This window comes from Lissotriton vulgaris, chromosome 6 (assembly GCF_964263255.1).
Source record: "Lissotriton vulgaris chromosome 6, aLisVul1.2, whole genome shotgun sequence".
Classification (NCBI taxonomy): Eukaryota; Metazoa; Chordata; class Amphibia; order Caudata; family Salamandridae; genus Lissotriton; species Lissotriton vulgaris.
The window spans coordinates 410994859-411018219 of NC_141694.1; the positions used below are offsets into that span (position 1 = coordinate 410994859).

The 23361-nt window shown below is 44.8% G+C and overlaps 1 protein-coding gene across 2 annotated transcripts in view; it reads right to left on the reverse strand.

The window, feature by feature from the left end:
• Nucleotides 1–23361, reverse strand: part of LOC147707398 (glutathione S-transferase 3-like) — a 138809-nt gene that overhangs the window by 100622 nt on the left and 14826 nt on the right. The window contains exon 2 of one of the 2 annotated variants that reach the window (XM_086926425.1): nt 16587–16685. In XM_086926425.1, coding sequence (XP_086782551.1) covers nt 16587–16673 — 87 coding nt within the window. In that variant the 5' untranslated portion in view covers nt 16674–16685. Of the gene's footprint in view, nt 1–16586; nt 16690–23361 lie in introns of both variants that reach the window. The other variant, XM_086926424.1, reaches the window with a different exon arrangement.

Below are 23361 nucleotides of genomic sequence, written 5' to 3' on the forward strand. Positions count from 1 at the left end.
CCTTTGTTGGAGATGTGCATTTACATTTTGTGGCATTTTGTCAGGTTTGGATTCAGGAGCATGTAATTAGGTGATCCACTAATTACTATCTTTTTCAGATTTTAAAAGCCGGCTAAGCTCGTTCCGTGAGATTTGATAAGTATCGTGTTTGTCTGGTTGGTCCTGGGTTTGTGTTTAATGCGTTTGTACTTGTCTCGTTGACAATGATGGCAGTCCCAGTGTGATATCACTGTAGTGCAGGCATCTCCAGTCCCACTGTGATGTCACCGTCGTTGAAGGCAGTGCTCGTGCGATGTCACTGCTGTAATGGCGCCCCAGTGTGATGTCACTGCAGTAATGAAGCCCCGGTGTGATGTCACTGCTGTAAAGGCAGTCTCTGTAGGATTTTTTTTATTTTATTTTATTTAATGCGATTTTATATAGCGCGAACTTTACCCGAAGGTGTCAGAGCACTTTACATAAGAACCAGTTGCAAAACATAAGGATTTAGGATTACATGTGTTACATAAAAGATGTGGCTGCAGTGAGGGTAGTGAATCTGTGTGAGGTGTCTGCAGTCATAATGTGAGGTCACGGCCATGTCCCAGTGTGATGTCACTTGAGTGACAGACGCTCCTAGTGTGATGTCTCTGCGCTGAGCCAGCTCTCAGTAAGTTACCCTTCAAAGTAGGTCCGATCCAGCTGTGGTTTCACTACATGGAGGGGAGCTCTCTGTACTGTCCCTACAGTAATGACTGATGCAATGTGACGTCACTGTACCGTACTGAAACTAGCTCCCAGGTATACCCCTTTGACTAAGTGTTAAAACATGACGAGGGTAGGAATTCTGCAGTTTTACTCAGGATTACACACGGATGGCACCCCTTTAGTTGGGCACTAGCCAGCACTCGCAGTACGACAATGTGAGATGGCGAAGTCCCGCCCCTTTACCCAGCTGGCGCCAATAACTGACCTCGGTGCAGGACGCAGAGCATGTGCGTGCACTAAGGTCACCCTTCCTGTTTAAGGATCAGCCCTCATTGTGATAGGAGACTCAAAGGTCGTCCAAGAGATGCAGAAGCACAAACAAGCCTTTATCTTCAGACTTTTGCAAACCACAACACGGTGGTGATGCGTGTACATCTAGCCCGGCCATTAGAGCTGGAGGCCTTCAGCTGTGATCCCAGAGGCCTTGACATCAGGCTTGAAATGATGTCAACTGGCAGGATGCATTCCTAGAAGGATTAAGCATAGGAATCTCCAATTTGGCAGAAGGGAGAGGCTTTTAATAAGGTAATTTACTTAACATTTACATTCTCTGTTGGTTTTCTGGGGGTAGCAGCTCAAAACGTTCACGTTTCTTTAACCCCAGAGATAGATTCAAGCTATGCAAGTAGCACATTTGAGGCAACACCTTGGTGGGAACGCGTGTGTAAATATTTATGTAACTTAAAGCTGACTGCAGCTAATGGGGCTGAATCCAAGGAGATAACCCTCGCACTGCACATCTGAGTCGCCACACTGCACATCTCCGGACCATCACACTCTGCACAGGTCACACGTTTGTTTCAGCAGGTGCATTAACCGAATGAGATATGTTGCTGACATTCAAAAGTATGTCATGCAGGTCACACACGGTCTCGGCAGGGGGTGCATTATTTACTTTGTTGGTGCACAAACATCTGTACAATACAGGAGTAAAGCTGCTGGGCTCTGTTGCAGGAATGCACATGTGTAGGTTTCAGGTCACATGTTTGTTTCAGCAGGAGCATTAACCGAATGAGATATGTTGCGCCCATCCCTCGTGTTGCACCTCTCAGCCTTGCTTGTGTGCGTTCCTCTCTGCCTCGGCCGTGTGACCTCTGTGCCTCCCTATGCCCTCCTGTGTGCTCCTGTACACCCTCCTGTCTCCGTCCCTCTGTGTGCACTAATCTGCCGCATACCTCGTGTTGACCCTCTCAGCCTCTCTTGTGTGCGTTCCTCTCTGCCTCTGCCGTGTGACCTCTGTCCCTCCTTATACCCTCCTGTGTGCTCCTGTACACCCCCCTGTCTGTCCCTCTGTGTGCACTAATCTGCCCCATCCCTCGTGTTGCACCGCTCAGCCTTGCTTGTGTGCGTTCCTCTCTGCATCCGCCGTGTGACCTCTGTCCCTCCCTATGCCCTCCTGTGTGCTCCTGTACACCCCCAAGGTCTCCGTCCCTCTGTGTGCAGTAATCTGCCCCATCCCTCGTGTTGCACCTCTCAGCCTTGCTTGTGTGCGTTCCTCTCTGCCTCCGCCATGTGACCTCTGTACCTCCCTATACCCTCCTGTGTGCTCCCGTACACCCCCCTGTCTCCATCCCTCTGTGTGCACTAATCTCCCCCATCCCTCGTGTTGCACCTCTCAGCCTTGCTTGTGTGCGTTCCTCTCTGCCTTCGCCGTGTGACCTCTGTGCCTCCCTATGCCCTCCTGTGTGCTGCTGTACACCCCGTCTCCGTCCCTCTGTGTGCACTAATCTGCCTCATCCCACGTGTTGACCCTCTTAGGATCTCTTGTGTGCACTTTTCTCTGCCGCCAGCTGTCCGCACGCTTCCATTGTTTCATGTATGCACGTCCCTGCTTCCTTTTGTGTGCACACCTCTATCCCTTCTCTCTTTGTGCATGCTACTGTCATAAGAACGGACGTGGTACAGGTAGGCTGTTTTTTATTTATTTATTAGTTTTCACTTTTATATAGCGCAAACTTTACCCGCAGGTATCAGAGCGCTTTAAATCAGCATGCTTATAGCAAGCAAGACTAGCACTCTATATTACTGCCAACTTAGCTTAGCATAAGCAAAGCTAACCATTCACAAACAATGTTTATATACCAATTGCAAATAAAAAAATAAAAAAAATGCAAAGCATTATCATTTACAATGCCAGTAACTCAAACTTTAATGCTGCGAGACCTATTGCATTGCAAATGCTTGTTATTTAAAGTTTTCACTTAACATTGATCTATTGTGTCCACTTGAGACGTCGGAGTGGGAAAAGCAATGGTAGAAACTCATCTAGACAAGAAAGAGGTGATGCACCACTTCAAGGTGTGGCAGGGGCTGGTCTAATCTATTTGTGCAAAGGTAGATAATTTCTACAATAAGGACCAGATGAATGATTACACTGGTCGCAATTTGCAACCAGTATTTTTGCGCCCACTGTGAATATTTGTGAACTGACCTATTTACTAATATGTATGAGTGGGTTGCTATCATACCAACCTCATTAATATTCATATAACAAGATTCAGCATGCCACCATGACTGTTACTGCTGTGAGAGAAGGCAGTGTCCCCTGGGCCATTACCTACTCCCTATGAGTGTGTTTCACTTTCTTGGGGATTGTGTAGGACGATAGTAGTAGATAACATTACATAATGTCAGGACTGAGGTCCAAGAAAAAGACCCAAGACCTGTAACTCTGCAACCCTCCCTCGTTCCAATTACCCTACCCCCCACCCCCCAACAAGTCTCCCTTCTCCTCCTCTTGAAACAGGATTAAGTCTGTAACTGGTCGCATGGGGCTGTAGGCGGCAATTCCTTTTAGGTGCGGATATCTGACTCCAGAGTTGCTGCTCTAATTGTCCATGGTGTAATGTGAATACCCCGATATTCCACCCACTTCCTTATATTTTCATGTGTTTTTGAGGACAGCCCATAGCCTTATACGCATTTCTCCACACTCATGGAGTGATCTAACCTTTCTGCCACATAGTAATGTCGCGCTTGGCTACGGTTAGTCCCAACCAGAGCAGTGTGAATTTGTGGCAGGTGCCGGGAAGGTCTGGGTTAATATGTAATAGGACAAGCTTTGGACCCAATGGTATATATGCCATTAAGTAGGGGACGATATTATCCCCATGCTCCACAATCTGCATCATGCACGGTTTGGCCTGTGTAGGTATTTCAATTGAATTAGGCAGAGCCTGGTTGTGATAGCAGAGTGGTGTGGGTTTTTCTGACTTCTCTTCTGTGAGAGAGTGTCTACATCCCGCTCCGAGGTGGAGCGAAGAGCCTCAAAGGGGTCCGTCATATTATACGACAGTGTATGTCACTTTCTGGTTGAAAATTTTTCTCATAGGTAGATTTGCCTCTAAGAGGCTAAACTCTGGAAGGTCGTTTAGATTCAAGATGTATAGCGTAAGAGCATGCCCAAGTTGTACATAGTGCTAGAATTGGATATGGAAATGAACATGAACTAATGAAATAGTAGCATTTTTAAAGGGTGCAGCTACTTCCAGAGAGGTGTCCCGGAACTGGGGGCCCAAAGGAAGATTAAGCAAGCTATTGGCCAGAATAACATGGTGCTGGGCTTACCTGCCGCCGGGGTTCGAACCATAAACCGTGGTCCGCAGTCAGGCACCCTGGCCACTGCACCACACCTCTTCCCTATGGAGTAGGGCGAACTCCATTAGTAGGGTCTTGTCCTCCATTAGGTCCCCAGGTGTAGAGCTACTGATGGCCTGCCATCGCCGAAATGCCTCAGGCAGGGCCGGACTGGCCGTAGCAGGCACCATGCGTTTCCCTGGTGGACTGCCATGGTAGGGCCATTTGTAACCGGGGGCCGGCAATATCCGCTCCCTGTAACAAAATTGGCTGAAACCGGCCCTAGCAAACAGCTCACCTACAACACCCATCCCCCTCCCCATCGGGCCAGCCGAGCAGTTTGCCAGGGCCGGTTTTGCTTCCCAGTCAGGCCCTGCCCGCCAGTGCTTGTCCTAGCATATACTCCACCCAAAGTGAGGTTTGTTTGGTCAAAGTATTGAGCCACTATATACATCTCAGGGAAGACCTCCATGTATGGATTACCACTCGGGCTGCCGAAGGGGAGTACTCAGAAGTATAAACCCCTGCTCGAAGCTTTGACTTCCTTCGGGCAAGCACGAGCAGAAGGAATGTGGGCCTTTATAGATGTGTAGGTTCTGCTCCGAATGCTAGCCTAGATTTCTCTTCCACTGAGCAGGTCCTCATGCCAGCTCCCCCTGCGAGAGTTCTCCTGACAAGCTTGCCCACAGTCTGCTACTCTTTGCTGCCGGTCTACCTACTGCCCTCATCTGCTCATTTCTTGCTCTGTTTTGCCTTTTCAGGTCGTTTTTCTGCCCTTTGCTTTGACTGTTCTGCTCACTAATTTTACTGCCCTCTGTATTGCCCTTTTCTGCTAGTTTCTTTACTCTTCCCGCCATTTCCTCAAAACTTGGCTTTTAGACAGAGACCTCGCATTCCAGTGCCCAGATACCCCCATGGGTGGCAGTGTTGCGCTGTACAAATGATGATTGATTGACTTTGTTCCTCGTTCATGAGGTGCTTTTTACAGTAGTATGCAGTTTCTCTGTCTGTAAAAGGATACATGGCGACTGCTCATGTTAGAAATTTCCACTCTTGCACATTTGACACTATTTTAATCAGTTGACTCATATCTGCCTTGTTCTGGTTTGCTTGTGTACTACTGAGCCTCTCTCCCTCTCCCTCTCCCTCTCCCCACCCTCCGCTCCACCACCACCACCACCACCACCACCACTTCCATCCCTCTGACTAGGTTGGTGGTCTGTACCTGCCAATATGTTTTATTCACCCTGCCCACTCTATCGATTGGACTACCTCTTTACTCTGCCTCTAGGATAATAGCATTCCGGACCATCCACCAACTAATTCCAATTTTATTTTCAAAACCAATCTCTCATATGTCTTCCATCGCATAGCTGGGACCTGCAACCCAACCCAAGGTAAAATTACAAATGTGGTCGCTCATGCAAGACACCTAAATGTATCCAACAAATACCACACACTACGAACTGTGCAATCCCACATGGTGGAGTGTGCCATTTCACTTAGACAACCCACAATAAGTTATGAAACTTTATAAAATGCTAAAGTACAAAACAATCAACGAATTTGTGTCAGTCTAGTTCAATAATGAAGATGTCGTCCATGCAGCTCTTATACAACTGCTGAAGCTTGTGCTATTGAACAGCGCAGCAGCTTTACTGCTCCTCTAGGAACTGGTAGCCTCTTAATACAACCTATGCTTATAGTTGCCAGCAACTAACAAGGAACACATACCTCCCACAGCATCAAAACGCGCCCATCTTCACTCACTGAATAGCCGCACAGCAGCACTACACACCTTTCTCCGTATAAATAAAAAACGCCAAATAGATGTAACAAACAAACACAAGAAAATACACACCAGGCTAAGTACAATAAAATAAAGACAAATCTTCCAATCATAAGAACTGGAAAGCAGGGAAATCTCCTATGCCACAAATACACTTAAACCTGGTGTATTCTAAACTAAATAGTTTGTTTACCACCCTAATAGATACGTTTAACCATCCACACAGCACAACAGAATATATAACCTTGTGATTCACACACAAAAGCAGACCGAGATATCTGTCAACCAAAGCTATCCCTCAAATTACAAACACTACACCGGAGAATCTCATAACCTAGGATACAATAGGTAAGTGTTTAGTGCAGGATATCGCATAACCCTCACACACTGCAAGAGATATCTTCCAACCCCAAAACAAAGGGTAATTTTAACTGCAGGGTCTCCCTCTACTCGCAGACCTGTAAAAAGGGAAAATCCCAACATAGTGAAGAATGCGGTATCTCAGAAATGCATACTTCGACAGTTTCATTCTTAACCCACTAAACAACTGGGTATCTTCAAAGAGAATTATCTCTCTGGACCCTAGGCCACTCACTGCCCATACAGCAAAAAGCAAGTGTAAGAAAGGGACTTTTCTAGATCCTAGAGATCACTCTTTGTTGGGAAGCCCTATTAAGAGCCTCATTAAGGCTTTGGTGGGCAATCTGCAAGACCCCTATGTTAGCAAAGGCCCTTGCTTCCACTCCCCTGTCAGAGGATAGCCCGCCATAATTTGATATCCCTCCCTAACTGTTTGAGCAGATGCCCTGAAAGCACAAATATATGCAAAGCGGCTGCTATCATTAAACGAGGCGCTCAGCGTTTTTTTATTCTGCACAAGAAAACACCCAACGCGGTGGGGCACAGGCATACTCTATAGAACACCAATTTATTCCTGCAGTTGCATGGGTTAGGCAACAAATTAAATTTGGGCCTGCCCTTTGTCGGTCTCGAATTACAGCGTTAGGAAGGCTGGTGACAGACAGGTGCAGAGAAATCATATTTCATTGTGTGCATGTTGTGGGTACTCCTACTTGGAGCAATTTCCCTTGCTACCTGTTGTGGTTTGCACAGTGTGTGTCTAGAGCGCATCCTTAAAATGAAATTTGAAAGAAAACCAAACCGATTCTGAAGCCTTAGACAGTTAATCCACATCCTGTGCCTGGAAAACTGAATAGATTTAATTTTATTTTTTCGTACAGCGCAACAGCTACTTTGGAACGAAGAGTGTAGGCGGATATACAAGATACAATCGAAGTGTGAAATTGCCCAAGGACCCCAAAAAAGGAGGCTAATTGAGTGATCAAGCTAGAAACGCCAACAAGCACAGACTGACCGTTTACAGATGCACAAAAACAAGTAGGTCTTACGTTGCTTTTGAAAGGTCAAGAGATTAGGTTGTGAATGGAGAGCTAATGGTAGAGCATTCCAAATCATGTCTGTCCTTATTATCCTCCTTGCCTTTCTATCTTGAATTTCAGGATCTTAATTTGCAATGAGAATTTCAGTTTAAGATTGTAGTTTGGTGTATACCACACAAACGAGCCAGTTGCAATGATTCCAATGAACCCCATGAGGGAATTGACGGTACAACAGACTGGTGGAGGGTAACTCATGAAAGGGATCCTCCCCTTTCAGCTGGAGGAACTGTCAGACTGGACTGGGAAAATCCCTTTCTCTCAACAAGGTCCCCTTAACTGGAATATGCCCGCCAAAAATGGTGCACCTTGAGTCGCGGTCACTACCCTGGAGCCATTGGGCGAAGGGAGCAGTCCGGACGACGAGAGCCCAAAAACCGGAAGACGAGGAGGAGAAACGGCTGTCCAAGCCTCGAAGAAGACTCCAGAAGAGGGAATGCCGCTCCTACCAGTGAGAACCACAAAAGAAGGAAAACCAAGAGAGCCAGGAGGCCAAAGATCTAGTGCTGCTCCCAGCCAAGCGTTGCTCACTCAGGTACATGCGCGATTTTCAGGGTGAGTCGGGAGGAGGGAGAAGCCACTGAATAAGGACAAAACCGTTATGTCTCCTGCCTGTCTTAAACCCCGCTCCCTGTAATACCTCACATTACTAGGCGCGTTCAAGTCACTGGGTGATCCTTCACTCCATTCCCCATGGTGAGAGCCATAGCCTAGCACTTACCCCACCGCTCCTTCTCTATTTTTGCTTTGAGGGAACAAGAAACCTGGGGCAGAGAAGGCGGAGGAAGGCCAAGAAGATCCATCAGGAAATCCAAGATTGAAGACAGGATAAGAGGCATTATCCTACTATTGAACTCCGGCTTTTCGGAAGCGACGTGTGTATAAGGAATTAAAATATACCCAAACCAGTTCTAGTCTGTAACTAGATGCTTGCTTAAGTTCACACCAGTGTATACCATGCAAAGGGCCCAGTGTATCCCACAGAATCAATGTCATATGTGTGCATAAAATGGAATCTAAACCACCCCCTTTGTTCCAGTTCCATGTTCTTTATCACCAAGGAAGGGGTACTCCACAGAGTAATGTATGAGCAGTTTTATAAACTGCTACGCAACCAGGGCTGGTAACTGCCAATCTCCCAGAGGTTAGGGGGCCTACAGTTGAATTCAATAGTTTCTGCTGGAGGAGCTAAAAGTTTGCCTTAAGAGCCTAGAAGCATGCTTGCCTATTGAAAGAGGAAAGGAGTGTCCCTGGCTCTGTAGAAGGAGAGACTGTCCTGGAGGAGAGGCCTACCATGTTCCCGTTGAGGCTAGCCACAGAGAAATCGAACAAACGCATTCCACGAGTGAGCTGTATCAGTGGCAGTTTTTCCACTAGGGATCCAGGGCTACACCCCCCCCTTGTTTTGCCAAGAGTGAATAATCTTTTATTCACTCTTCTCATAAAAGTAAAATGTCATTTAGCAGCAGCCTAAGACAGCTCTGTTAGAAAAAATTTCTGATCACTGGTGCAGGTGCGCGCAGGTGCTTACACCAGCCATCGAGGATTATCCAGGACTGGCGAAACTCCCAGCCCTGGCCTCGGGCCCCAGGCACACCTCAGTGCCTCCCAATCTGTGACGTGGTAAAGCATTACAGATACAGGTGGTCACGGGTGTTGCAGGCTTAAGCACTGCAGTGCCCATGGCTACATGTCAGCCAGTCACCCGACCCTTTCCTCTGGTAAGCCGATACTAAAAACTTGAATCTGTGACTACGCAAGCTTGAGGTCTCAGTTTCAAGCGTGCAAAGCTGAAAGGAGCAGCAGGAGTCCCAAAGGGACCTCCACAGACAGCATGGGAAGTAAAAACGACTTTTAAATAATGTGGGCCTGATTCACAAAAGTAAACTTACACGGTTGTCAAAGTGTACCATTGTTTGCTATTTAAAAAGGGATTAACAAGTAGTATATTTACGAGGGAGAAGCCTCTGCGCATAAAAAGAGAACATTTTATGTGTTTAGACTCTGCACTCCTAAAGCTTATATTCATAAAATCCTTTTGTGAATAGAAAACAATTGTACCTTGTTTACCTTTATGAATCAGGCCCTGGGCTGTATGTGTGAGAGTGTGTGTCACTGAGAGAGTATGTGTATATGTGAGCATGTATGTGTGTATCTGTGAGTCAAAGCGATAGTGTCAGTGAAGGAGTGAGTCAAAGTGAGGTCAATAAGTGTTAAGACGAGTGAGTACAAGTGAGAATGAATGAGTGAATGTGGGAGAATGACAGTGAGAGTAATTGAATGTTACTGTGTATGACTAAGTTAAATCTGAGTGAGTCCGAGAATGAGTGAGGCAGAGTGAGTCAGCATGAGAGTGAGTGAGTGCGACTGATTCAGTCAGACTGAGTGAGAATGATTGTATCTGAGCGGGTTTGAGTTAGAATGAGTGTGAACAAGTGAGTATGAGTGAGTCAGAGTGAATCACTATGACTGAGTGACAGTGAGAATGACTGAGGCTGACTGTGAAGGAATAAGACAGAGTCACAGTGAAACGGAGTCAGTCAGAATGAATGAGACTAAGTGGGACGGAGTGTGAATGAGTGAGACTGTATGAGTGAGTCACTGTGAGATTGAATCAGCATAAGTAGGACTGAGAATCAAAAGACGAGCGAGTTATGAGGAGTCTTAAGGAAACTAGTTGAGAATGAGTGAGACTTGACGGGAATGAGTGAGTGAAACTGAGCGAGTATCAGTGAGACTGAGTCAGAGTGACACTGAGTCAGAATGAGTGAGACTGAGTGGGGCTGAATGAGAATGAGTGGACCGGATTGACTTTGAGTGAGTCACAGTGAAATTGAGTGAATCAAGTGGGACTGACTTGAATCAGTGAGAACGAGTGAATCATGAGGAGAATCCTCAGGGAAACTAAGTGAGAATGAGTGACACAGAGCGGGAATGAGTGAGTCGGAATCACAATGACTTTGAATGAGTGGGATTGAGGGAGAGTAACTGAGAATAAGTAAGACTGAGTGGGTCAGAGTGAGAATGAGTAAGACTGCAGGAGTCAGTTAAACTGAGTCAGAGTAAGTAAAAGTGACTGCAAGTGCGAACGAGAGTAACTAAGACTAGGTGAGACTAAGCGAAAGATGAAGATTTACTGCAAGCTAGTGTGAGCGAACCCCCCCCCCTTTCAAACCCTCCAAGTAAGTGAGTCAGACTCACTGGAATTCGAGCCAAGGATTACACCCCAGCACTTGTAATGGTCACCAGCCGCCACTGAGCTGTAGCAGAGTATCTATTCCCATGAAGTTTGGCATTCTGCAACAGGTTAAAAAATATTGGTGCTACCGCTCCCAATGCAATGGGGGGGAATTGTAGCCAAAGTGAGACCCATAATAAGCACAGAGGGCGCAACAGCCCACACAAGCATCACTACAAGAACTTACTATAAGACCACAAATGGCACTGCTGAACACCTGATCCCAGTTAACTAGCACTGCTGCAGCAGCTCGAGTTGGGTACTGTCAGGTACTGCTGCATACTGCACATTTCCCCCCCATAACCCTCCCCCCCCCGAGACTGCCAGCAACCTTGTCCTGAACGAGGTTGCCACCACGGCTCCAAATTATAGCAAAATCGAGTTGTGGGTGCGTAACAGGGGTCCGCTGCACAGCTTGGACTGCAGCAAGAAACCTCAGGATTTAGAATGTACTGGGACAGGAGCCTGAAGCATGCACAAAGAGTGATAAAAACATGAAACTGAGTTGCTCATCAAGCCAGTGAGAACTGTTTGAGCTGTCTTCGCCTGAGCTTTATCTAGCATGTTATCTCAACCACTACGGAAGGGAGTGCACCCCCTGTATATTGTACCCATCGTATTGTATAGTATTATGTGATGCTTTTATATATTTTTCCATAAAAGATAGGTATTGTCCTAGACATTAATTTATTGGATCTGGTGGATGAATTTTGAGTTCTACGGTCCTGCTTCTACTACCTCCTTGAGAATCCGGTCTTGTAATGAAATTCAGAACGATTGTATTTGGTCACGTTTGTAGAGACATAGTAGGATGGACCCTAGGACATCAGTGGCAAATTACTTAAATCACCATGATTGGGGCCCAGTGGTCCACGTCTGCCATATGATCTGACATCACTCTTGGTCTCTCTCTTTGTTAGACAAAGATACCTCAGCTCACGTGCATGACTGTTGTGACCACTGGGGTGGGTGTCAAAATACTACTGATTGCTATGGTGAACTATGAGCAGTGGTACATGGTCTCAAGGGTCACGAAGGGAGATTTATCTCCGTCGCAGGAACATGTTTATATGAGCTGTATGAGAGCAAGTTTAACATATGACAATACAGATTTCTTCACGAGTGAGAGTAGGCATTTCTGTAAAAAGTTGATATTTCAAGGTAACACCTGTCAGATTTAATTGGGTCAACCTCAGAGTCTGAGTCCTCCCAGCTAGGCCCACCTTTGGAGCATCTAGTGCCAATCAAACTCACAATTAGTCACTGCAGGCTCAGTCCTTGCAGACTGCAGACACACCCATGTCACTCAGGGAAGCCATGTATTGTACTACTGTCTTTGCACAAGATGACATGACATTGAGGGGCCTAACTAGAGAATAACACATTCCCACTGAGATAACATGTGACTCGGCCTCTCATCCAGCCCCATTCATGCATTGTAGGAAAGGGTCCTGATCTATTTTCATGAGCTTTTGCTTACAATCGTAGAAGTTAAAAACGGGATCTCCTCAGGGGACATGAGCACGCTTTGAAGAAGGTTAACTTGCATGCGCTCCTTGATGTGCATTCACCGGTAGCTCCAGGTGACAGGTGAGCCATTGAAGAATTAGTGAACCGAAGCTTTCTGCCCCCAGTGGGAAGATCGATCTGACAGGAGTAGGTGAGGGCTGCTTGGGTAGGTTAGTCAGTTGAAGGTGCTCACTAGGCTGCACAGAGCACTTTAAGCTATGGGCAAAGTGGACAAACTGCCCATGGCGTCCACGGTTCCAGGGCGCATCTTGGGCCGTAAGAAACTGCTGCAATAATATAACAAAATGTGCAAACAATAGAAGACACATTCTCTTTTAATTTTGACAGCAGAGCATGCTTCACAGAAGTTTGGAGCGCATGCCCAGCCTGTCCACCATTTACACGTGCACTCTCAGGCAGTCAGTGACAATAAAAAAAATTATATTTATGTCTGTCTCTCTTCTTCCTTCACCTCACCTCTTCTACCTCAACCCCTTTTGCTTTATGTCTCTTGCGCCCTCTACCAACATCTAAATCTTTATGTACCTAAAGCCTTTCTTTCTAGCTCAACTCTTTCTCATTATCGATCTCAATTTACCAGTCTCTATAGACCTCTCCTCTCCTCTCCTCTCCTATATTTTCAGCGCAACAAGGTGATCACCAAGACAACCAGGGCTCAAGAGGCAGCTCGGCAAGTAAACACGAGAGTGCTGCTATACCACGAATCAAAAAACAAAAAAGGCAGCTGGGAATTTCAATATAATAAAAAAGGCTGCGTGGAAAACGATGAATAAACAAAGCAGTAAAACTATCACGCAGCAATGGATATTTGATTAATTGTCGCAATAAAGAAGATTTAAAATATTTTTTTTTTAAAGGAGGCAATGTCAAACTGAAAATATAAGTGAAGAAGAAACGTTAGACATCAGTTACAACACAATCAGAAAATCAACTGCCACAAAGTTTGAACACAAAACAAATGAAGAAGAACTTACATTATGTACTATATTTAGAAGGACCCCTCCTTTTGACATGTCTGATACACAAACCATGGGCCCATGATGGGAGAAAAGGCTATGGGAATTTCAGAATTATCTTAAGACATCTTGCAAAAGATGTAGTGATGTGCAAGCAAGAGACAATGTAATAAACCTAGTAGGTTACTGTGTGGAAGAACTTTAGACACCTAGCCAACTAAACCGACACAAACATATGAAGGAATAATAAAGTGCCACAATGAAGGATTTGTACTGCAGAGAAAATTATAGTTCTGAAAGATGTGTATTTAATAAGGGCAGTCAAGGAGAAGAAAAAAACTACAGATTCATTTTCCACAAGATTGAGAAAATTAGTAGTGCACTGCAATTTTTACAAGTCCAATAATGAAGAAGCAATCATACTATGCATAATCCAAGGATATAATTCGACTGAAGTTAGAGTAAATTTGTTTAAGAAACCCATAAAATTGAAAATATATAAGTTTAATAATAAATGTGGGCGGGAATGCATGATAAAGGATTGGAAGTTGGAGGAAACTCAGTAGAGAACATGTGCCTGAAATAAAAATGAAAGCGAAGCAAAATTTAAATACTCCTGGAAAATGGTGCCAAGAATATTAAATGTCAAAAATCCAAGAAATTTGTGAAGTTTAACAATTTTGTGTCTGTATGCAAAAAGAAATGATCAATTGGCAATAAAAAAAAAGAGGAAACAAAATAAATGTATGAAGAAACAAACATAATAAAAGATAATTGGAAAACATAGGTTATGAAGTAGGAACACTGCCAGAAGGTGAAGCACAGAATGACTGTAAATGACGAGATGAGGATAAGAATGTGTTAGATAGAAATAAAATAAAGAAAACAGCTACAAACGAGTGGGAAACGTCTGTTGAATATTGTACTAGATAGTTGGGTTATTTTTAACGGTATACACCTGTTACAACGCAACTTTTACAACTACCTACCATTACAACGCAACTTTTACAACGCATACCATTACAACGCATTGCGCTGGGGGGCGCTCTAGGATAGGGAATAAGTTTAATTTACTATCCAACACCTTCCCTAGTGTCCACGGGGACTGGAGTTGGAATAGTAAATTATACTTACCACTATCCAGCACCTCTAAGCGCTATGCGTTGTAATGGTATGCGTTGTAATGGTCGCGTTGTAATGGTAGGTAGTTGTAATGGTATGCGTTGTAACGTCATACATCCATTTTTAACATAATGCTTGTCATGGAATAGAAGAAAATGAGCGATAAACTGTCACTTGCGCTGTCCGAAATATATATTATCCAATGGTGAACAAGACACCTACCTAGTTGAGAATTTGGGAAAGTTTAAAAGAAAATAACTCACGCAGACATGATGTCCAAAGAAGGAATTCATGTCCATAGAGGAGAAATACCAAGTCTTTGTTTCCTACGTAATGTCACTGCGTCCATCATAGGACTAGTTGCAATTACTTATTTTACAAAAGAGCATAGAACCAAGCACCAATTCCTAAAACTGTTCCAAGGACTGGGGAAATAAAAAGTACACAAATAACAATGCATACTTATGAGGCAATTTGACCAGTGGCTCAGAATCCCAGGAGGGTGCCAAATAATCTTCAGAAGAAGTTTAAAGATGAATTACAAAGCCTGCAAGATCGAGAGATCACTGAACCAGTTTTGAGATCAACGCCTTTGGTGTCTCCGGTTACAGTTGTTCCCAAACAAGGAACAGACAAAATACGCATCGGTATAGACATGCAGGTACAATATGCTGCCATTTACCGACCACTGCATGGAGAGATTATAGAAAGCCCTCACTCGGTCATTCTTCCTCTACCTCTTCTCCCTTTAGTTCACCTCTTTTGTTCTACCTCACTCTCCTGCTACCGACTCCTGTGCCCTCCCGCTTCTCCTACTAAGCAGAGTTGAGGGTCATTGTCTAGCTTGAGATCTGTGCAGCAGAAACGAGGGGGCGGGGGAGCAAGGCAGGGGAAGAGAATAAAGGGGAAAATTATCACATTTCACCCGAAATAAAAGTGAAAATGGTCGCCCAGTGAGAGCTTTGATTTCCAGGACTGCAGCAAGAGTACCAGATATGAGGCAGGGTGCATTTGTGTTTACCAATACCTGCACTTAGAGCTATGTAAGTACCAGATGTGAGGCAGGGTGCATTTGTGTTTACCAATACCTGCACTTAGAGCTATGTAAGTACCAGATGTGAGGCAGGGTGCATTTGTGTTTACCAATACCTGCACTTAGAGCTATGTAAGTACCAGATGTGAGGCAGGGTGCATTTGTGTTTACCAATACCTGCACTTAGAGCTATATAAATATGGCGTATTTTATTATTATGTACTCTCACAGCGGTGTTTGATTATCTATAGTGGGAGGTATAGGCTAATTATAAACGAAATTCTACATAAAATATCGGTGATGAAAATAAAAAATCATCTCAGAGCAAAAATAAGTCTACGATGCTTAATTAAGTTTTCTATTGGTACTATTTGGCAGTTGAACGCCAGGCAATTAGACCTTGTTATTATCTGTTCTTGTCTGTACTTCTTTCAGGAATTTTAAAGCATATATTTTTTTTTTCATATATGGCCAGGACTTGAATTACCCGACAAAGGACAATAAATTCACAGCTAACACGGAGTTCCAAAATGCAACTTAGGTTGAGAGCTTGAGAGTCCCTTTGATTCACACAGGATAAGTGCATCTAACACATACTGTTTGTGTTCATATGCCTTTATTCTGTTATGAAGTAGACAGGAAAACCGTTGCAGAATGAGAAGGGATGGAAAGAAGTGACTTCTAGATTAACATGGGAGAAATCCAAAGTGCTGTAGACATTCGATAGGTGCTCACACCCTCTTTGCTTTCTTCTGATACACACAACCCTGTTTGATGATTGACACTGCCACCCAGATTGGGCGTATTGGCCCACAGTACATTGGATTATGGGATTTGAAGGTTATTGTAAATGTAAGAGTAAATATACCACGAGGCAAAGTGCTGTTGGCTTTAGAGGCAAGACTTGCCGCATTACCTGGGGTTCATCTGCATCTCCTGATACTGGCGGGCTCTTTCAGCTTATTGTGTACTTTAGACAAACTATTGCTGCTGCAAGAGGTACATACAGGCTCTACTCTGTTTATTATAGCTCATTAACTATATATTTACTTATGCATTTACAAGGTTCTTTGGCATTTGTTCACACTGTATTGGAAACTAAAATCAACATGTAACAGCAAACAAATGAAATACAAACCTCAACACCAGCTGCTGCCAGCAGCCACCGTATGGACTCCATTCGACCTCTTCCGTTAAAGTAAAACAGCTTGGGTTTCCCAGCCATGATTTCAAGTTTCTACCTGGCAAATGAAGCAAATGTGCACATGTTAAGAGCAACACAAGACACTTGGGATGCTGAGGTAAGAGCGTTGTCACATTGTTACAGATGTAGTGGCTGCCAGCGCAACAAACAAGTCAATAAAGCAGGTCTTCTGTCACTGTTAAAAGTGCATTTTATTTCATGGGTATTGCTATGGAAGCCACAGGAATTTGAGCACATACCCAAATCTGAAGGTAAGAGTTCAAACATTCATAGAAACCAAGGACTGGGAGCAGAAAAGGCGACTTGGCCCATCCAGTGAGCCCATTTGATGATCTTGACAAACAGATTAATTGATCAGGTTTACTTACACTCATTACTGCGAACCAAAAGGGGGTGGTCTGGAGGTTGTGATGGGGGTCTCTTGGTGTGGCCGCGTCTTCATATTATAAGTCACGCAATAATGTTCAAATTTGATGGAGTGGAGCAATGACACTGCAAAACTTTATCACTAGCCGAAACTTTTCTCACATCAGTAAAAGGGTGAAGAAACCCTGACCTGGATTATACTCATCATTAGCATCACTTACTCTGTGAAGGTCTCCTGCTTCTGCACCAGGCCTTTTTTTAGTTCATTTCCTATTTTAACCCCCACAGTCTGCGTGGAGGAGGTCAAAAGGGGGAGGTTGCTCCATTCAAGGCTCCAAGCAGCTTTATATCAGAACCTCTCATTGCCTAGAAGTAATACACTTGTGTTTGACTCATCAGAGAAGCAATCTACTTTATCCTTCTGGCTGCATGGCTCCCAGAACCAGACAGCACTCTAGCTGAGGCCTATAGTCAACTGTGTCTTCGTTGGTTATAGCATCCCAACAGGCATTCTGGTCCTCCGACCGCCTAAGATTACCTTATTTAACTCAGAGGTAATCCAGTATGACAACTTTAAGAACCCTTTCCTATTGTGTGACCTTTATTTCTTCCATTCTGCACGGTTTGTCATGTTTTTTTCTGATTTACGTACATGCTGCTTTTGGGTTGCCGCACTTAACATAAGATGGTTTCTTTCTCTAATATTTTTAACTGCTTTGAATGGCATCTGACCAGTCTGGCTCCCTCTGGTGCATTGTCCTATGGGGAGCGACCTGCACACCATTTACAAATATGCATAGTTGTCTACAGTAGCAGCTTCGCTGTAATATACCTAGTGAGCACATAGAGAAGCGCGAAACGAAGGAGTGTTCCCTGCTGCCTCACACTCATCAACATCAATTCAATTCAGCTATTATAATAGTCCACGCTTCTCAGAATGAAATGGTGCACCTGGTAGCATTGCGAAACTTGAGCCCTAAAGTACAAGCAGGGCCCCCCACGCTTCTGACCTAGTCTGGAGCGCTTAGGCCAGGGACCTACCAGTCCTGAAGGACCCCCCCCCCCCCCCATCACGGGAGCTTTTGTCACTGTATTAGGTGTACCAGAACCTTTGCAAACTACCATTCGTTCACTCCCCTAAACTAGGGTGACCAGATTCTCAAAACAAAAAACGGGGACAGGTCATAGACATAGAAGTAGGACTACGGTTTGCAGTAACCATCAACATAAAAGTAGGACTATTTGACAGTTGTCATGGACATAGAAAAGAGACTACAATAACAGCTCCCTCCACAGACCGAGTGGGCACTAGCTATGCAGAACCTGTAGGTTGTGAAGGAAACTCACACTGTCACAGGCTGCTTGAGCAGGACCCTGGGTGTACATACATGTGTGAAGGAAGCTTACAGTGCCACTGTCTGTGCTGAGCCTGTGCTGTATAAGAGAAAAGCGCACTGCCACAGCACATGCTGCCAGGCAAGTGTGCGTGTGTGTGATGCATGCATTGGTGCTGCGTGCATTATACCTGCTCTCTACCAGACAGGATTTTGCCCTATCACTACCTGTGCTCTTTCGCTGGGGTGTGTATGTGTTGTGTTGCAGCCTGAGTGGAACAAATTTAGCGGTGGGGGTATCAGCGCAGTTCTCACGAATGCACCTCAGGTGATGGGGTTTAGTGGATATGTCACCTGTAGGATGAAAAAAGACCTGTGTTGTTATCCTGGCTGTCCTCACTTGACCGGATTGTGGGATCCTACGCATGACTTGCTCTTACGTACTTTTCAAGAAAAGGGCAGGATGTAAGCAGGCAAAACGTTTGAAAATAAGCGTGATGGAAATTATACAACATGCAATCTAATTCCTCGCTGCATACTTTGGAAGCAGAAGTCTGGCGCTGACAAATGTAACTTAATTTCCTTTTCTGTGCCTCAGTTCACAATGTGGGCTACTCAAGAACCTTAATTAATTCAAGAGGTTCACACTGCATGTCACATAGGGAATTCATGGGTGTTCCGTATACAGGATATGTAAGAAAGAAAGCCAGTTTGTCTCGGTGTCACAGAATGTGCACTCATCAACTTGCAGGATGTTCTCTATACAGGTGTATGTCTCGGCTAAACAGTGTCCTCACTGGTGAATCCCTCATGCATTATATTAATGTGCCGATAAATTCCTCAGGTGGTAACCATGATTAGGTTGAATTTGTAAAATACGATTTTGGTAAATGTCCAAAGAAAGATACTCAAAAGTTTATAAGGAGCACCAGTTTGCAACACTTTTTTTTAAAAGCGCTTCAAATCATCACTTTATTCAGTTCGACCAGATGAAAGTTATTTGTGGGGCTGCAGGATAACTCACCGAACATCCCTAACATAATGGTCAATTAAGCTGAGCAAGTATACGTTTTAAAAGAGAATATTAGTGTACTCAGTAACGGCCTGCTGTTTGAAAGACTATTTTACAAAAAATGCAACACTTACTCGTTCCAGTAAATTAAATCTTACTTTTTTCTCCTAAAAACGGACAATTGCTGAGCAGTGTATTTACAGGTTTGACTAGACATTTGTCGATTTCCCCTTCCTCTAATGTGCACATGAGGCCTGATCAGGCACGCAACACCCATTGGACTCACCGGGCTTCAGCCCCCCTTCCCCCTCGTGTGTGGCAGCCCGGATGAGACCGATCCCGGGCACACACACACAGCCACACCCGAACGTTTCGCAGGTCTTTAAAAGACCATTTGAATGTTAATTAGGCCTTGCTGTTGTTTCACAGCTTGTTGGAGGCCCTGCAGTTCCACTCTACCTACTGATTAAAGGTTCAACCCCCCCCCTGATTAACATCCTTGCAACACGCCTGTGCGGGCACCTCTTGGAAGTCAGCAAAAGTGTAGGTGGCGCTGCGTGGACAAAGAAGGGAAATCCCGAGAGAAAACGTCTCTTCACAGGATTTCCCTTCCTGCTTCAGCGCTCATCTCAGTGATGTCACACGCAATGAAAAACCGGGACATTTGTGTGTTTAACTCAGACACCTTTCGAAAACGGGGACATTTGACTCGTTTGAAGAAAAGTGTCGGGAGACGGGGACACTTCTCCAACAAGCATTTGCAATGCAATAGGTCTCGCATTATTAAAGTTAGAGCTATTGGCATTGTAAATGGCAATGCCTTTTATTTATGTTTTTGCTTTTCAAACATAAATAAAAGGCATTGTCATTTACAATGCTAATAGCTTAAACTTTTGCAAAAGTGAGACCTATTGCATTGCAACAGAATATAACATTAGATGTAGTAAAGAGCACAGAAGATTTCAAGGGGTAGAGGGAAGTGAGTGAGACGGACAGGCGAGAACACGACTGGAGGGAGGGGAAGGTTTGCAGTCACAAATTAAACTCCAAAGAGATACGAAATGAGAGCAGGAATAATGACACGAGAAATATCAAAATAACTGAAGAAAGAGCTCATAGGGAGATACAGGAGAGAGGGGAATTTCTAGCGTGAGAGAGAAAGAAAGGAAAAGAGAAGGGAAAAGAGAACATGGGTAGAATAAGACACAAAGGAGAGGAAAACAAGTAGGGAGTGAGAGAGAGGAAGAACTAGACAGAGGAAAATTGAGAATGAGGGGTGTTTACAGCCAGAATGCGAGGCAGGGGATGTGCACGGCGACGTGCTCGCCCTCGAGGAGGAATCTGAGACAGCGAAGCGCGTGGGCGATCGCTGTCTCACATTCCCCCAGACACGCCAGCAAAAGATGTCTTCGCAGACAAAGCATGCTTCGCATGCTTTTTAGGTCTGCTCGACCTAAAAACGGGGACCGTCTGGGGAAAACCGGGACGTCTAACTGATCCCCAACCTCACAGCATAGCTACAAAAACAATTGCAATTTGAGGATCGTGGGGTTCTATGTATCCAGCCCTTAAGAAAAGTATCTAGTCCAAGCCCTTTCTGGATATAAGAACGTCTCGTAAGTGAGACGCAGTCGCTAGCGCATGCTCGAGACTGAAAGGGATTAAAAGAGGCTGGAAACAAAATAACCATTAGTGCCTCCTGTCTCCTCCTTCCTGCAAATATTGTGCATGTTTGCTAAAATTTTCTTTTATCATTGCCTGTTGAGACTTTTATTTGATATATACTAGAACCTGCTTCAAAGATGAAAACAACATCGTGTTGTTATGATGTTATGTCTCCTTCTCTGCAATGCTAAAAGCAGCATGGCAACGCTCCTCCACCTCAGCTGAGGAACCGCCACCGATTAATGCTTCGGTTTTCTGTTTGGCATTCTGCTAATGTCACATGTTTGAAAGGTCACCTCTTTTCACCTTGCCTGCCTGCCTTCCTCCCTGGATGCAGTAACATACCTTCACGTTTTTGTGGGAGGAATAACGTTCTTCTGTACATTTACAAATACGTGTCATAAGTGCAGTTTCAGTCTGCAAGACCCAGTTTGAAAGAAACCCATTTTGACGACCCACCTGGTAACCATGAATCAATGGTACACAACATAATTACAACGAAAGGCGTTGTCTCCTGATGGTATGTGAGTTCGGGCGAGGGATGGTTGAGGCGCAATCCGGTTTTACAGCAGCTTCAGCACTTAGCCGGGGAGGGCGGGTTTCTCTGGGGGGGGGGGGGGGTCAATCTGAGGCGAGAGCACACGCTGAGCAGAAGAGATGGGGAAGAAATCGATAAAAAAAAACAACCACGTGAATAACGCGGATATTTGTGGCTCCTGACCTTTAAACATGGTAAGGGGTGCAGCCATGACAATGGTGCGCAAAAACCGAAAAAATGTCAAACAGAAATTCAAGCCCTCAAAACAAGATTCGGTCGGGAGTTCTGTGTTGCAACCCAAACTAAATCCCTCCGAATCCCTAAGCATCCAACATAAACACGCTCAAAACTAAAGCCATTCTACACACCTCAGGCTCGGTGTGTAGGGATGAGACTGAGCCGCGATATTCTGGTCAGGATGCTCGAGAGGCCACAGGCAGCTGATCAGCGTGGCCTCGTGGCTCTACCAGCTGCCAAAGCTGCCTTTTGCACAATGGGCTGATGCAGGCAGCACAAGCCAGACACAAAGTAATCCTCAGATTGTGTATTTGTTACTGCTCGCATCGGAAATCATTGTTTTCCGTCTATTCTATGCAGTCAGCTGCTACTTTGCTGGAATTAGCAAAATTGTTGCAACAAGTCCTAAAAGTAAAAACAAACAGTGGTGGGGGTGCAATTTTTATTGGGTGACTCGACGCTAATGATCACAATAACCCACCCGTTTGTGCATGGTCTGTAAGCACAAATCCTTCCAAGGTTGTGGTAACGAGGGCGAGCAGGAGCGTGAAGAGGCCGGCTGTGGTACTTCAAATGCCTGTGTTTAGCAGGGCCAACAAATCTGGTCATGGCTTCTCTCTTGTGCTGTCAGGTCCGGCATTTTAAGAAGCACGGCCGCTTTCACCAGTACACGTGTAGGGTGGGTCTCAGCCATTCCCCAACCAGGGTTCCCCCACTTCCAGGAGCATGAGAGGGGCTTGGGCACGAACCCCTGCTGAAAGTCTTGATTATCTTCGGCCTAATAAATATAGGAGGAATCCAGCCGCCCGATTCATCAAAGAAAATAGCGCTCGCAAAGGGCCAGATTCTGAGAATCTGGCCCTTTGCGAAAGCGATTTTTTCATTTGGGATTCAGCATCCCAAATGTAAAAATCGCTAATTGCGATCTCGCAATTTTGCGAGGAATTACATTTAAGGAATCTCTAGTCAGACCTCGTGGTAAATTGCGAAAACTCAGATAAATGCATTTAAATGCATTTTTCTGAGTTGCATGTTACACACACACATGTCCTTTGGACATGTGTGTGTGCAACACCTGTGTAAAATTTCATTTGAGTGGTGCTACACGGTGTCCTTTGGACACCCCTGGCACCCTTCAAATCGCTATCTTATTTGCGATTAGCAAATTGCTAATCGCAATTAAGGAATACTCCCCATTCATTCCTATGGGCCTTTTGGCCCATAGGAATGAATGGCGAGTTATTCCTTATTTGCGATTAGCAATTTGCTAATCGCAAATAAGGAATATGTAGGAATCGCATATCTTCATGCAATTTCTACATGAATCCCGTTTTGCGAGTCCTTAATAGCGATTCGCTATGAATCGCTATTAGGGCCTCGCAAAATGGGAGAATGATGAATCAGGCTGTAAATCTTTTACAGATTGTGTAGTTTCTTCTTAGGTTTCCAGCCTTGATTGCTCTTACAGTTCTTTCCTCGTTCATGAGGTCGACTTATACATCAGTGGACAGCATCCCTCCCTGCCTTTACGAAAGGTGCACAGGCTACTGCCCACAT